Genomic DNA, 14868 nt, shown 5'->3' on the forward strand with positions numbered 1-14868 from the left:
CAAGAGCTGGGAAAGCATGCTTGAGATTTGGCACTGCCCAGAGTGCGGCGAGTGCAACAGGCTCAAGGCGTGGCAGTGCGGGAGGTGCGAGACGTGCAGGGAGTACGACATGGTTCCCTGCGGGGGCTGTGGAGGTGTGTCCAAGTTTTTTGTGAATCAGATGGAGCAGAGTGGAGGAGGAATGGGAGGGGGCTCGGACCGGTCATGATGCGAGAAGAATTTTGTGATATAAAAGGTGCAATAACATGCTTGATGTTTATTTTCCAACCCACACACACCCTTCGTAAACACAGCTAGGTAGACACATCCAAAATGATTAAACACCGTTCCTTCTTCTCCCGCCCTGCTTGCTCTTGGCAATGTGATTCGTCAACGCCTTCTTCGTCTCGACCAAACTCCTCTTGTTCTTGGCCCTTGCCTTGCCAATCGTCATCAAGAAATTCTTCTTCCTCGCCTTCTCCTTGTTGGTCGTGCTCTTGCCCTCGGCCTCCTTCTTGCTCTTCCTGATGGCCTGAGTAGACTTGTGTTCCTCCCTGCCTGGCTTGCCATCTCTCGCCAGAGCCACCCTCTCCTCCTTGGTCGACTTCTTGCCCAACATAGCCGGAAGCTCGATATCCTCAGCTGTAACCCCGTCCTCAATGTGCTTCTCGATAAGCTCCTTCTTGCGCTTGGACTGCGTCGTGCCCAGCATCTTGTCAAGCTTGGCCTCCCGACGAAGTTCCTGCAGCTTGGCCAAATCAGCCGGCGTCAAAATGGTCGTCGTGGCAAGCTTCGTTATCCTTTCCGCCTCAGCCGCCGGGTCTTCTTTTTCCACAAGGTCGGGCGCCTCATCGTCATCGTCATCATCACCGCCCTTGCTCTTCCTCGCCTTCTTCTTGGCAGGCCCGTCATCTTCCTCGTCACTGCTGACGTCGATCCACCCGCCAGAGGATTCGCTGTCCGTAGAACCAATCTCCCACTCGTCAGAGTTGAACCCGTCATCCTCCTCATCGTCGTCCTTCTTCGCCTTCTTCCCGCCGTTCTCATCCTCCTCTGCCTCTTCGGCGGCCTTCTTCTTCTTTTGCTCCTCCTTGTACCGAGCCAACAACTCCAGACCCTCGATACCGCCCTCTTCTTCCTCGCCGAACCTGCGCAGCTTGATCTCGCCTGATCTCAAGCCCATGGTGGCTTGCTTGCCGCGGAACTTCTTTTGCAGCAACTCGGGGTAGACCTCTCTGTAGAGTGACTGCAGACCCTTGGCAGCCATAACAACACCCTTATCCTTGCTCTTTTGGTACATGACCAGATCCTGGAGGAGGGTCTCGTTCATGCACAGCGGCTGGCGCATGGCCACCTCCCTGATGGAATTGATACCTGCCGCGCACACCTCAACTGCTGAAGCTTCCGAGACAAACTCGTTGGCGATCTTCACAATCAATGGCTCAATGACATCGGGTGGGACGAGGTTGTGTGTTGCCTGGGCCAGGGAAGCCAGGAAAGAGGTGACGTTGGCCTGTTTGGGTGACAGGTACTTGACGAACCAGGAGTAGAGCGAGATGATGGTCAGCTTGTGCAGACCGACCAAACGGGTCACAAGCTGGAGGACAAGAAGCTTGTTCTCGAGAGAGAACTTGTTCTTGGTGTTCTGGAGGTGCTTCTGGAAGAGCTTCTCGGCGAAGCCCTGAGGGTCGTGGATAAGATGGAGCGCCGAGAAGTTGAGGGGATGTGGCGCATGCTTCTTCTTTTCTTGCCTAATGTTGTTGTGTTAGCCACTACCTTGCTTCGGGTCTCTTGTTTCGTCAACACGTACTTCTTGATCTTTTCGATCGCCTTCTCATACTGCTTCGACCTCTTCTTGGTCTTCTTGTTGATCGTCCCCTGATGCTTGACCTTCTTAAGATCAAGATCATCATCACTGGCATCATCTTCCAACGCCTCCTCTCTCTCCTTGTCACCGCCCAGAAAGAATCTCACACCACCCACCACAACCTTCTCATTGTCGCTCAAGCAGGCCTCCTTCATGACATCGACCGGTCGCGCATCGTTCCAGACCTGTCTTCTCCACAATTCCCTCGTGATACGGCAAGCCCACATTCCCTTGGTCGAAGTCCTGTCAGACGTGACCAAATTGTGTAGCACCGTCTGAATCGTCCGGTTCAACTTGTGATTCGTGGTCTTGTTGTTTGCCTCCCTCAAATCGCTGATAATCTTGGTGTACAGTAGAGATCGGAGCGTCTTGCTTGGTGTATTGATCAAAATAGGAAATAGCGTCGTCAGCAGGCTCGTCGAGTCGATCACATCCTTCCTCTTCAGCAGCACCAAGCTGCCCACAATCTTCTCCCTGAGCTCCTTGTCGAGAACGGCATGGTGCTGGTTGAGCAACTCCTTCAGATGATCCGGAAATGGGGCGGTAATCTCGGGGTAGAGGTTCGCGACGTGCGCGACAAGATCGACCAAGTCGTGGAACTTCTTGACGTCCTCACTAGAAGCCGTGGCGGGAGAGGAGACGAAAATCTGGCGCTGGGCGTCGTAGGCGAGCCATTGGTCGTAGAATTCCTGCGCATAAGATCTGTCGATTGTGAAAGCTTCTTGTTAGCGATCAATTGGCGAAAGAGGGTTGGAAATGCGGCACACCTGGGATCTCTGCGGATCTTGTACTGCAAACTGACCAGGTCAGCCTCGACCTTTTCGAGCGCGGCAACCTTTCTTTTCGGCATCTTTTCCCAAGGCGACAGCGGCGGTGCTGGCGATTGATGGGCGGTTGGATTGGGTGTGTTGGACGGTGGTTGTTGACTGTCAGTCTAGATTTTTTTACTCTGTTGCTGGCAGACCAGGACTGCGATAAGGCTTATCGGCTACTTTTCAGTGGGGCTTCCCCAAGCTGATGCGGGGCCACTCTGCAGGCGTTCATCCAATGATTCAAGAACCCCCCATCTTTAAATCCGGTGAGTGCAAGCTCTCCATAAACAGTACCTTCAAGTCACATGAGAACAAGACGGAACAAGAATTAGATGATATGCAAATTAACGGAGTTGAGGCACATATACCTAGTGTATAGTGCATTCAGTTACATTGGTCCTTATCCCTCGCTATCTCGCAAAAAAACAAAAAAAAACAACTCTACCGAATGTTTTCATCCGTAGTACGCTCATCCAGCTCTTTGCTTTCTTTCCTCACATGTAGAGCTCCCAAATGGTCTCTCAAGGAACCTCCCCCATCATCAATCGTCATACACCCAGTCATTCTTCCAAGCGAAAAAAAGAAATACATCGCATGTCGCCGTTTTGGTCTGTGTAAGGATGACGTCCTTGCAATAAAGCCCAAAACCTTGTCCCAAAAGGAAAACCCAAGGGTAACCGTCCGCTCGCTCCAAACGCCCTTGATGAGCTCTCATCAACCTCAAAACGAATAAAAGAATATACGGAAGACCCAGAAAGGATATGCACAAAGAAAAGTAATCCCAAGAGCTCAGGCAGCAATCAAGCGCTTCTACAAGCCGACACCCAACATCTCCAACCTGGATGCGATACAATCCAACTTGGATGTAAGCCGTTGTATCCTCGCGACAGCCCTGTCCGCAACCGCTTCATCCTCGGTAGTGTTCACCAGTTCGTACCGGCTGAGTGCCTTCTCGGGTTCAATGCCACTGAAGGTGTCCAGTTCAGACACGGACTGGGAGAGGGCCTCGACGTCAAGTTCAACTGGGCTGGTCACTGACTCGGTAGGAGCAGGAGAGTCGTGGTAGAGGACGAAATCGGGGTTATTCTCAAACTCTTCATTGATGGGAGCGGGCTCTTGCTTCTTGGCCTCGGCGAGGGTCGGTGCCTGCTCGATGACGGGCATGTCTTTGTCATCATCAACCGAATCGAACTGTTGACCAACAAAGTTGCTGGTCTTGCCAGAGAGAAGGTTGGCATCAAAGATGGGCTCGGGGGTCTCGAGGACAGCAAAGACCTGGGGCTGGTATGAGAAGCCATCGCTGGGCTCCATGTTTACCAGCGAGGAGAAGTCAACCTGCTCAGGAACCATGGCAAGACCGATTTGCTGGTTGTGGAGCTGTTGTTGGGCGGCATATGGGTTGATGTCCTTGGGCAACTGGCGCTGCTGCTCTGGTTGGGAGGTCTGCTGAGGCTGAGGTTGGGGAAGCATCTGAGGATTTGCGCTCAACTGGTTGAGGAAATCAGAGAAGGAGGGAGAGCCAAGAAGCATGCGTGTGAGGTCGGTGAGACGCTTGTTCTCATCAACCAGGGCGCGGTTCTGGGCACGAAGATCGCCGTTCTCGGTGACCTTGTTGGCAATTTCACTTTCAAGCTGGGTGATGTATTCTGTGAGGGTGTTAGTGATATGCTCATGATAAACAACACGTTGATGCACTTACCCTTTCTCCTGGATCTGAAAGCACGGGCGGACACCTTATTTCTGAGCTGTCGTCTTTCCTTGCTGCTAAGCTTCTTGCCCTCTTCACTTGCGAGCAGCCTCTCATCCTCATCCATGTCGTCCTCGTCCTTCTTTGGGCGGGGAATGTTGAGGACGGTATTGTTCTGGGAGGGCTCCTCTGAGGTCTTGGCGCGCATAGAGTTAAGAAGCTGAGTAATCTTCTGCTCGACAATAGGGTCGCTGGCCTGCGGTGACTTGGCCTTCTGTGCGGACTTGTTTGGTTGCTGTTGAGCCTGCGCACGCTGTCTTTGCTGTTGCTGTTGCTGCTGCTGCTGCTGCTTGGCCAAGGCTGCCTGTTGGTGCATGCCGGGCCAAACGCGACCGGGCTGGAACACCTGAGGCGGCGGCGAGGACAGCCCGGATGGCTCCTGTGGACCGATGTTGCTCGGGTTGATGGTGGACTCGTAGAAGAAGGTCGGATCCGATGAGGGCGAGTCGAAGTCCATGGTGTCCAACTCGGGCGACGTCATCGACCCCTGCGACGGCGCCGTGTTAAAATCGAACAACTCATCGTTGGTGCCCATGTTGAGATAATCAAAACTCCCGAATCCGGTGTTGTATCCTTGAAGATGGGCGTTGGGCTGGTTGAGCGAAAAGGTTGTTGCGATGGCTCCGGGAACAATACCAGTTTGTTGTTTGTATAGGTCGTACTGGTGGCTGGGCCCGCTTAGCGTCTGGTTGGTCTGGAGCAGGGTGTTTGCCGTTGTTGTCTCGGCCTTGATCGGTCGCGCAAACACGCCCTTGTTCGAGCCGGCAGGTGAAAGAGAGGGAGACTGGTAGAGGTTGTTGGTATCGTAGTCGGAAAAGTCGACAAAAGAATCGAGGGTATCAATCAACCCAGGCTGCGTCGCAGCCGGGCTCGTTGACATAGGCCCTGACATAGCTTGCCCCCCAGGGGAAATAGGACTGCAGTGATCAGGTCAGGAGTGACTGATCAGTAGGTCAGGGAGGTAGGTGTTCTCGGCGTCGACGTGTTCGTTGTCGTCGAGAGTTGCGTGGTTTCGTGGATTTGTAGCAGGCAGGTGGTTTGTTGTAGTTTTCAAAGGGGCAGCCGGAGCAGGTGTTGGAGGGAAGGGGTGCGGGTTGTGGGAGTTGGGGGGATTTTCAGTCTATGGGTGCCTGGGAAGGCCAGCGGTATGGGCAGTGGTCGGGGCGCTTGGCATCCCGTTGCAGGGAGTGGGTCTGGTTGGACGAACCAATGCAGGCTGACAGGGATTGTGTCGCTCTGTGAGGGGGGGGGACGCGTAATCCAATGCCCAGAGCACCCCTCACCCAATTGGAGGAGCAGCCCTGCTAACAGCCGGTACCTTGTTTCCCACCGTTTTCTGCTGTGCTCTTTGAGTACCTCGGCCAAATTCCTTCTAGTCTTCTCCCCCTGCGGCTGCGGTCTGAGGGTGACGAAGCCAACTGCTCGTTTGGGAAGAAGGACAGTTTGCTGACGGTGTGCAAAAGGCCCCAAAATTGATGCCTTGACGACTCGCTGCACAAGTTGACGTTGACAGCACCTTTGTGACGACTACCTTGGTGCGGGGAAGCTGTTTGAGCCTCTTGACTCTGTTTCTATCTTCTTCATTCTCATTCTCATTCCCGGTTCATTGCTCAGTTGTGCGGACGGGAGGCAGTTCTCGGCGGATGGACGGACATGTCGGACACAATGGGGTCGAAACACCAGAAAACAGCGGGTCGCCATCCGGGCAGTGCAGATATCAACTCAGAAATTGTGCAATCCTGTTGGTCAACAAGCATCTGCACAGCCTCCTAGCTTCTTTGCTACCCATTCGCTCTTGGTACTGATATTCGTGTTGGGGAGAGCATTCTGAAACTTTGACAGCATGACTAACATGTGCATCCCACCCAAACTAGCAGAGGATCCTCCACAGGCTGGGACTTATTAGACGTGATACTCTCCGCGCTCCCAACCCCTGATAATTCCGAGCTGTTGATATGGCACAAGAACCTCGATGGCCCCGTTTGTAAAACAAAACGTCCAATGTGGAGTTTCATGCAACAACCGCCGGCCCCATCGCCCCGTTGGGCTCCATTCTCTCCGTACAGTATGTAGAAGACTCTTTACTTGCGAAGCCAGCTGATGGACTATCAGTAGCTAGACGAGCCAAACACCGCCTCGCAGATAGGCTTTTCCATCCCATCCCTCAGCAGACATTGAATGAAGACTTTGGGTGTTTGGCCACCACAAAAATAGCCAGAGTTGCAGAATGCATCACCGGAACAGCAGGACAAAGCAGCTACAGTGCCCCTGTCTCAACTCCGGGAGCAAGACCGGAACGGTGAACGGACGTGGCGCCCACCGAGCGACCGGGCGCTTGCAACGGAACAAAATCCCGTCTTCGGTGAACAAGATCAACCCCCCATTCCCGCACCGGACACGGGGAGCGTAAAACGTTGTTTCAACCGATTGTCGGGGCTTCCAAGCCGCCGATCTACCGACCCCCCAGCCTTGTGGAACCTTTCTCTCCCTTCTTTTCTGCAGATCAGCGCCTTCACTAGCCACAGCTCTTGGCGCGCTTGATGACTGTGCGAACAAAAATAGCAACAGCCCCAAGATCTCTTCCATCATAAACCCACACTCCACACTTTTCACTGCCGACGACATACAACCAAATCAGACGGGGACCTTTGATGAGGCTTGAGCATTCCTCGTCCCATACCATCTCCTGATGAAAGCCACAAGAGACACGAGGCTGCCGGCGGCCTCCCATTTCAACGGGAACTCCCGCATTATTATCACCAGCGGCACAAACATCCAATTCAACCCCCCATCATCCCCAGAATGGTCGTAGCCGAGATTGACGATTGAGGCTGTGAAAGTCTGCGATGGTAAGGAGACCACTGTCACACCACCGCCGACATAATACGTGTATTCGAACTGCATGCTAAACCTCGCCTTTGTCGGTCTCGTCACCTTTTGCAAGACATGAAATTGGATGCTTCAAACACGAACCACCGAACAGCAAATAGCCCAGACCGCCAGCAGCATCAACAAGCCCGAAGCTAGCGTCTCCGCAGGGCAGCGCATGTTCTATTCCGGTCCCCTGGCAAGGCACCGTGATCTTGAGTCCGTTTGCGCAAAGTCGAACCTTCAGCAGTGTCAGTGAGTGCCTACACTAGAGCGAAAAGCCCCTATCAAACCCTCGCAGGTCATGAAGCATCATGCCTTGCAAAGAACGGGTATCGATGTCATGTTGCCTATTTCAGGGTCTTTCCCTGCATGACTTGTTTTCCCATCCCAACAGAAAATTCATCGGGACTCCCCGGCGCATGACCATGCCTCTCCCGTCACTGCCATCTGCCCGTCGGTCTCCAGTCTCGAAAACAGGTTCAAAGAGAGTGACATCAGTTGTGTGTGCGCCACAACCTTCTCTTTGACATGTGGCTCAGCATGCGTGCGGGATAGCTGTGGCGTCAGTGTGCTGTCAGTCGGGACTTTGCCACACTTGCCCATTTGGGCATTACTTGTGGCTGTGTGGCTGTGCCCACAGCGTCGTTTGTGAGTGGTGCTTCGGCAGATCATGCTCGATCGACGGCCACAGGCGCCTGCATCAAGGTTTTGGAATCCCACAGATCATTGGGATCGACTTCGTGTTTGGCTTTATCTGCCGATCTCCGGATAGGATATCCTGTCGGGTGACGAAGTTGGTCCGATGATGGAAAATCCACAAAAGGGGGCATATCAAGGGTTAGGGTTATCTAACTGTCCTCCTTATCCAAGCACCACTGACTCCCATGATGGTCTCAAATCTGTCCAAGCGATGAGGTCGATTACACCGCTGGCTAGACGGTAGAGTACCCCATCTATCTCTTCCGTGATCAAAACACAGAGACCCCATGGAGCTCCTGGCGCGAAATCCTTCCACCCAGGTTGACCATAACTCCGAACATCCCACGCCACCCCAGCCCCGATAACCACGACGCGGTACGTCCTGCTTGGATCATCAAAGATCTGCTCAGCCCACTGCTTGTCCATGAGCATTGTCCTCCCAACGAAGGGAAGCTTGTCGATGTTCGTATCTGGCTTCGGGGCGGAGGTCATCATGTCAAAGCAGACAGCCGTAGCAGGCGTGTTGAACAATGTCTGTTTCGCCGGGTGAAGCCACAGCGACGCGCAAGTCGTGGTAAACACCAGCGACCCCGGGGTCCTTTCCCCTTTCCCCCTCGCTTCATCACTTATCCCCTCGTACCGTCTCGCCTTCCAAGGATTATGCCAACACCCCCTCCACGAATGCGCCCTCGTCTCCCACTCCCCCGTCTCCGCCAGTCTATCCCCCCTCATCCACTCCTCATCCAAATAATCCCAAAACTCTTCCTCAGTCATGTATTCTAACCCGAACCAAGTCTTGTCCTCTACCACCCTCCTCACCTGCTTCTTATCAGAATACCAAAACGTCACCAAATTCCCCACGTCAGAGGGGTAATACCCCCTAAAATACCTCAGCCCGGGTCCATACAGATTCGGCGTGCCAGCACTCCCACCCCCTTCCCCCCTCAACCCAAACGTAGCCCTAAACCCAGGCCCGTAATCCACTATCCCGTCCCAGCTCGCCCAGCTCCAACTCGGGATCCCCAACGTTTCATCCCTCCCGACGGCAAAATCATCTGACCGCCATAGCAGCCCCTGGAGGAGATACCGCTCCGGAATCCCAAACAACATCTCCGTTTCCATTCGTGACGAGAGCACATTCCCCACCCCGGCAAACGCGTTGAGGATATCACTTCGGAAGGACAGTTCCCTCATGGAGTAAGGAATCGCGCAGCAGGCGTAGGCAACAAAACTTGGTTCAACTTGCAGCCCCGAGGTGGAAGAGTCATGGACTGTGTCGGCCCCCACCCGGGTGTCATGCTCCCATCTTGCACCTTGGTAACAACTAAAATACGCGCGCTGATCATCAACAAACACCAACCTTCTTGACAGCTTTCGTTCCTGAAATGTCCACCCCCTTGCATCCCATCTTGAGCCTCTGATAGCTCTGTCTGCTGCAGGGCCATAGGCAAGACCGATGGAGCTTTCAAACGGGCCGTCCCATAGGCCGTAAAGGGCTTCGGGGGAAGTGTCTTTGGGGCGGGAGGAAACGCCCGGGAGTCCGGGTTTGGAACTCAAGGCAACAATGGTGAAATCTGCCATGTGGTAGATGCGATCCATGGCGGTGATTTGGGAGTGTTTGCTTTTTGCGTCGTCCTGGATGATGCAGAGTCTGTCGACCCAGAGGTAGCGTTTGCCGAGGTCGCGGCAGAGTTGGATTGCATCTGCCAGGACTGGGGGAAGACGGCTGATATCGAGACCGTGATCACGAGAAAGTTGGTCAATGTTGTCGAGCTGAAGTTGGAGGTCATCTGCTGGGGTTGGAGAGGTTGTTTCTGGAGTGGCTGCCGCCCAGCAGTAGCTAAGCGCGACATAGTCTGCGTTGGGTGTTGTCCAGTCCACGATCCTGTTGAGTTGGGTGTCTATCAATCGGAGACCTGGCGGTGCCACCATTGGCATGAGGAGGTCGTTACATTCGTCTCCGTGGTTATGTCGGCAGTCGTCTAACCATGCGGTCAAGTTGGGGAGTGAGATGGGATTTGGCATCCATTTTTCGACATGCTGGAGATCGTAGCTGTCGTGGCGGTAATAAAGCACCAGCTTGAGGACGAGGGGTGTGAATGAAGAGGTCCCGTTGCTTTGAGTAAGGATGACGCCGGGTAGAATACAGATTCGGCCTGTAAGCGAGGGGTTCGGCGATGGTGCTGCTGTGAGAGTTGACGAATCTGTGTAGGCTGTTGAGGCAACATGCCTCATCAGGAATGGCCTCCACAGACCAAACTTGAGGGCAGATTTTGAGCCATTAGAAATATGCTGCTGGCCGAAATGTTGAACTGAGTCGCTGACGAGCTGACATATCATACAGCCTCGACGACCTTTGAAGGCATTGAGGTCCTGGTATGCTATGTCGTCGAATGTGTGTGGGTGAACACCTCTAGGCCCCTGAGACCCGCGGTTCATGAAACGATAAGCGTCCAACTTCAGGTAGCTTGGCTCGTCGCAAATTCGAAGGTGGGGGAGATCATTCCAAGACTGACAGTTGCCGCATAAGCGTGGGTTGGGAGGGTGTTGCCCCTCACATATTGTGCATGGCAGTTCAGGTGCTTCGGTGTCGTTGTCAAGCGATATATCTCGGTCATGAGACATGGCGGATGTTGACAAACCAACCATCATAAGTCTAAGGAGCCCTATATTCTATGTTGATGTCGAATAGAATAGTGGACCGACGGAATTGATGCCCAATGGCTCCCGCTTATGAGAGATAGCTGTAGGAAACTCATTATTGTATCTGATGAACAAGCTACTGGTGCTACCTAAAGTACACACCAATGAATGACCCCTCAGCACAAGAAAGATAGTGTCGAAACAAAACAGCACAGAGTGAACCTGAAAATGACGCAGGTAGGCAGTATTCAACCCATCAAAATGGTTTGAACAGGATGGCGAAAACTCCGCGTGCCAATACCTAGACCGAAAACCAGACAGAGAAGCACGGCACCTAGATGGGGAACCGTGCCGCAACAACTAGCAGAGCTGCAGATTCCACACCTGCATCACCTCAGGTGTTACGCTCTAGGCTCCCTTCCTGCTGCGTGGAGGTGCACCATTTCTATCCCGTCAAGTCGCGATCGGTGAACTTTCCCGCGTTCCATCTCAAGTATCCTGCTGACATGTGCAGGAAGACAAGAAGAGGCCTTTTTTTTTTCTCAGAAAACCATTGCGTCGTCGCACGCCCACGACATGAGCATTGAGAGCATTCTTGCAAAGCATGGTATTGACAGAGGCTCGCCATGCCCAACCGCAACTTCCATTACCGCCGATGGTGTGCCTATTGATGCGCCTTCGATGACAACAAGGCACACAGCCGCAGCCACATTCATGCGGGGTTGACCACCTGTTGGATTAAAAGAAATCGACCTGACCTTAGGGGACTCGAGCACCCGGAGTTTTGCTTTGTTTTGACGACTGCTACCATTGCATTTCCCAGACTTCCTCATCATGCGGTTAATAAACGCCAACACTTTGCGCTTTGAAGAGTTCTTCGAGAAGCCCCTTCCTCCCTATTTGGTTCTATCACACACCTGGGGAGAAGATGAAGTCACCTTTCGAGACATGCAACAACCCCACCTGCACCTGGGCAAGTCTGGCTACGCCAAAATCACACAGACATGTCGACTGGCCCGCTCCAAGGCCATAGACTATGTCTGGGTCGACACTTGTTGTATTGACAAGACCAGCAGTGCCGAGCTGACCGAGAGCATCAACTCCATGTTCCAGTGGTACCAAAGGGCAGTGGTCTGCGTCGTACATCTCGCCGACATGGAGTCGGGAGTCGACTTTGGGACTGGTGTCCGGTTCTCCAGATGGATCACCCGGGGATGGACCCTTCAAGAGTTGATTGCACCGAAAAGGGTTGAATTTTATGATAGCAAATGGAAACTTTGTGGCCAGAAGCCTCGAGACAGCGACGTACTCTCGGCAGCTACAAAAATCCCGGAGGACCTCCTGTTGGGGAATCATCGAAGTTCCGAGTATTCGGTAGCCCAAAGACTATCCTGGGCTTCGTCACGAACAACGACACGTGTCGAAGACGAGGCGTATTGCCTTTTTGGAATCCTCGAGGTAAACATGCCGCTCATATATGGTGAAGGGAAAATGGCTTTTCGTCGGCTGCAGGAGGAGCTCATCAAGCGCAGTAACGACATCACAATCTTCGCGTGGCAGCCGACGCGGGAGGAGGTCCAAGAGGGACACTGTGGTGTGCTCGCCGCATCGCCACAAGCATTCGCGCTGTGCGAGCATGTCTGTGTCTGGAGACCATCGACATCCCACAATCCCCAGTTCGTCCTCACCAACAGAGGCATACAACTGCAAGACATATTTTTTCATCGAATGCCCCTGAAGAACGATCAACCAGCGGGCGCAGACGAAAGTCTCAAGAGAGAATACGTTTTCATGGTTGGATTCCTGTCTCGTGGCTCTGGGGCGTATTTGGGGATCCAGCTGAGAAAGATCGGAGAATCTCTCTTCCTTCGAAAATCACGGCCGCTCAAGATGATCAGCGGGACAGAAAACAAGTCTCTTTTGAAAACGGATATAGCCACCTGCCATTTCGTGACCGATACGCGACCACTCGATAATGATACACTATTGGCATTTCGCAAACGCTGCACTGAGGTCTCGATTCCTGAGTGGAGCATGAAACACACCATCCCGTCTGGTTATTGGGACGATCAGGACATGATTCAGTTTCATCTTCCAACATATCTTGTCGGTGCCTTTCTTCTTGAGGGTGATGTTGGAGGAAAGCGCACTCGCTTCACTGTGCTGTATCGGCGGGAGGGGGAGGACCAGGTACGGATCTACATTCTGGAGACTGCGAAGCATACTGCTGCTACAGCATACATATTTCGTCGTCGAGCCCCTGGGGATATGCTGCACTGGGAAGACTTGGGTTTGGACCACCCTCAAGTACTTGAAGCATCAAATCAAACTCAGGTGGTGATTGACAGAAGGCAATTCACCGTTACCGCCAGTCTACCTAGTAAAGCACTAGATTTCTTTGGGAGGACAAAAATAGGTCGATCCTTACAGTTGGAGGTTGTCGAGAATAGGTCGAAGGGAGACCCGGGGGCCAAGGGTAGGGAGCTCGTTCCATATGGTCAGGGGCGGACAAATCGAAGGCATCGGTCTACTGATGTATCTTTTCCTCGGATTGCAAACACGAGCCTGCCGAGGTCGAGGCCAGGATTCCAATCCATCCCATCATGACGGACGCCTGTTAGATCTTCAATCTGTATCTTGTGTATATAAATAAATCAAATACTCTTATCCTGTTGGCAGAGCGTAATGTTGTAGACTCTCACCATATCGAACGGGATGTCTCGAGGAGTGCTATGGAAACTACAGCCAGCTTTATCAATCATACTCAAAGCACAACAGCTCCCCCCTGGTATCCATCACATCAGCAATCGTAGCATCCGGAATAAGCCCATGCATATGCAGCACGTGTCCCAGCGTCGTCACATTCCCCCCATTATCACCCTCCACAATCGCCTCCCTATTTTCACACAATCTCAGTCAGCTTTGTCTCCCCTCAACCACAAACAGATCAGAAAATACTCACGGTACATCCTCCGGCCTGGTCAGATCCTCCGGGTTCCCAAACCCCGGGCCCCCTCCAAACCCACCACCACCCCCGGGAAACCCAGGGAAAGTCCCATTCCCAGGCGGGAACCCAGGAAACCCACCACCACCACCGCCCTCACCTCCCCCAGGGAACCCACCATTAGGCGGCCCGGCCCCAAACCCATTCCTCATCCTATTATTCCCCCCCATCTCCCCCAGCCTAACCTCCGGCCTCAAATCCTGCCACTGCGCCCACAACCGATCCAACCAAGCATGATGCATCCAAAAGGTCGGATCGCTAGGGCTACTGATCGGATTGCCCATCTCGGCCCCCACCCCGCCATGTCCCGCCCCGTGAGGTCTACCCTCGGCGCAAGCCCAGAAAGACAACCAGTCCTCCTGTCCCAAACACCCGGCTACAATCTCCGGTGAGGCACCGCTGGCGGCAAAGTTGTTGATGTTACGGGTGATACACTTTGGATTATCAGGCGAGATCCTGAACCCAGGACCCAAAACGGAGCGGTAGTTCGCAAAGGGCCCCGTCTCGATGCACTGGGTGGCGCCGACGCCGTTGCCGCCGAAGGAGGGGGAGGTGGTGGAGAACATGTCCGAGGTTGTGAAGGAGGTGTAGTCGTGGGTTTCATCCCAGTAGGGGTGGGGGCCGGTGTAGTTGCATAGGGAGCGGAGGGTGACGTCGTGGGCGTGGATGTAGAGGCGGTGGAAGGGGAGGAAGGCGCCCTAGGGAGGGGTCAGATGGGGCAAAAAGGGGTTAAAAGGGGGGTTGGGGTGGGGGGGGCGAAGAAGGGAACATACAACAAAATGGGAGATTTCAGACTCGAGAATGTGCACAGAGGTCAACTCGTCGTATTTGGTCTTTGCGCCGCGCAGGCCGAGAGTGGCGGGGTGGTTCATGAGGCAGAGCTCAGCGTCGAGGTAGGTTTGCTTCTCTGTGTCGGTGAGCTTGTGCCATGCTTTTCGGATCCGGGGGTTGGTGCATTTGTTGGAGGTCTGGCGTTTCTCAACTGCTGTCGGCGCGGCAAGGGCATTGCCTGCCGCCAGGGCAGCAACCAGGAGTTGGCCTAACATCTTTGCGCGTGAGGCAGGGTACGCAGCTCAATGTTGGGATGTGCCTATCAAACCAACACGAACTCATAGACCTTGGTGGCAGTTGGACCCTATTATACCCAACAAACCCCCCCAACCCCCCTCACCTGAATCCAAGATTTAGATCGCCATTCTCCCAGCCGAGATTCATTGGACTGTTGCAGACCAAGAAAGACGCGTAA

General features: G+C 53.6%; 5 protein-coding genes across 5 annotated transcripts; 1 reads left to right on the forward strand and 4 right to left on the reverse strand.

Annotated features, from left to right (window-relative positions):
• Positions 1 to 202: 202 nt before the first annotated feature.
• Positions 203 to 2790, reverse strand: SDA1 (Severe Depolymerization of Actin). The gene is made up of 3 exons (XM_062889265.1): positions 2614 to 2790; positions 1790 to 2548; positions 203 to 1730 (listed from the first exon to the last, which is right to left on the reverse strand). The coding sequence occupies exons 1-3, from the start codon at positions 2694 to 2696 to the stop codon at positions 317 to 319; spliced, it is 2256 nt and encodes a 751-aa protein (XP_062745228.1). The 5' UTR covers positions 2697 to 2790; the 3' UTR covers positions 203 to 316.
• A 193-nt stretch (positions 2791 to 2983) lies between these two features.
• QC762_309690 (uncharacterized protein) lies at positions 2984 to 6043 on the reverse strand. Its single transcript, XM_062889266.1, has 2 exons — positions 4358 to 6043; positions 2984 to 4304 (listed from the first exon to the last, which is right to left on the reverse strand). Exons 1-2 carry the CDS (start codon positions 5295 to 5297, stop codon positions 3469 to 3471), a joined length of 1776 nt encoding a protein of 591 aa, XP_062745229.1. The 5' UTR covers positions 5298 to 6043; the 3' UTR covers positions 2984 to 3468.
• A 2094-nt stretch (positions 6044 to 8137) lies between these two features.
• On the reverse strand, positions 8138 to 10627 carry QC762_309700 (uncharacterized protein; the record flags this gene model as incomplete). The annotated part of the gene is made up of 1 exon (XM_062889267.1): positions 8138 to 10627. One exon carries the CDS (start codon positions 10625 to 10627, stop codon positions 8138 to 8140), a length of 2490 nt encoding a protein of 829 aa, XP_062745230.1.
• An 825-nt stretch (positions 10628 to 11452) lies between these two features.
• QC762_309710 (uncharacterized protein) lies at positions 11453 to 13225 on the forward strand (the record flags this gene model as incomplete). Its single annotated transcript, XM_062889268.1, has 1 exon — positions 11453 to 13225. The coding sequence occupies one exon, from the start codon at positions 11453 to 11455 to the stop codon at positions 13223 to 13225; it is 1773 nt and encodes a 590-aa protein (XP_062745231.1).
• On the reverse strand, positions 12315 to 14668 carry QC762_300971 (uncharacterized protein; the record flags this gene model as incomplete). Its single annotated transcript, XM_062888406.1, has 3 exons — positions 12315 to 13514; positions 13581 to 14320; positions 14396 to 14668. 3 exons carry the CDS (start codon positions 14666 to 14668, stop codon positions 13373 to 13375), a joined length of 1155 nt encoding a protein of 384 aa, XP_062745232.1. The 3' UTR covers positions 12315 to 13372.
• Between the last annotated feature and the right edge of the window lie 200 nt (positions 14669 to 14868).

This window comes from Podospora pseudocomata, chromosome 3 (assembly GCF_035222375.1).
Source record: "Podospora pseudocomata strain CBS 415.72m chromosome 3, whole genome shotgun sequence".
In the NCBI taxonomy this organism is placed as follows: domain Eukaryota; kingdom Fungi; phylum Ascomycota; class Sordariomycetes; order Sordariales; family Podosporaceae; genus Podospora; species Podospora pseudocomata.

What these genes read in the sequence shown, in the direction of transcription:
- SDA1 (XM_062889265.1), bottom strand. Translation starts at nt 2,696, where the DNA reads ATGCCGAAAAGAAAGGTTGCCGCGCTCGAAAAGGTCGAGGCTGACCTG. An exon ending in AAGATCCGCAGAGATCCCAG is followed by an intron (nt 2,549 to 2,613) that starts GTGTGCCGCATT and finishes CACAATCGACAG; the next exon opens with ATCTTATGCGCAGGAATTCT. An exon ending in GCGATCGAAAAGATCAAGAA is followed by an intron (nt 1,731 to 1,789) that starts GTACGTGTTGAC and finishes CAACAACATTAG; the next exon opens with GCAAGAAAAGAAGAAGCATG.
- QC762_309690 (XM_062889266.1), bottom strand. Translation starts at nt 5,297, where the DNA reads ATGTCAGGGCCTATGTCAACGAGCCCGGCTGCGACGCAGCCTGGGTTG. An exon ending in TTTCAGATCCAGGAGAAAGG is followed by an intron (nt 4,305 to 4,357) that starts GTAAGTGCATCA and finishes ACACCCTCACAG; the next exon opens with AATACATCACCCAGCTTGAA.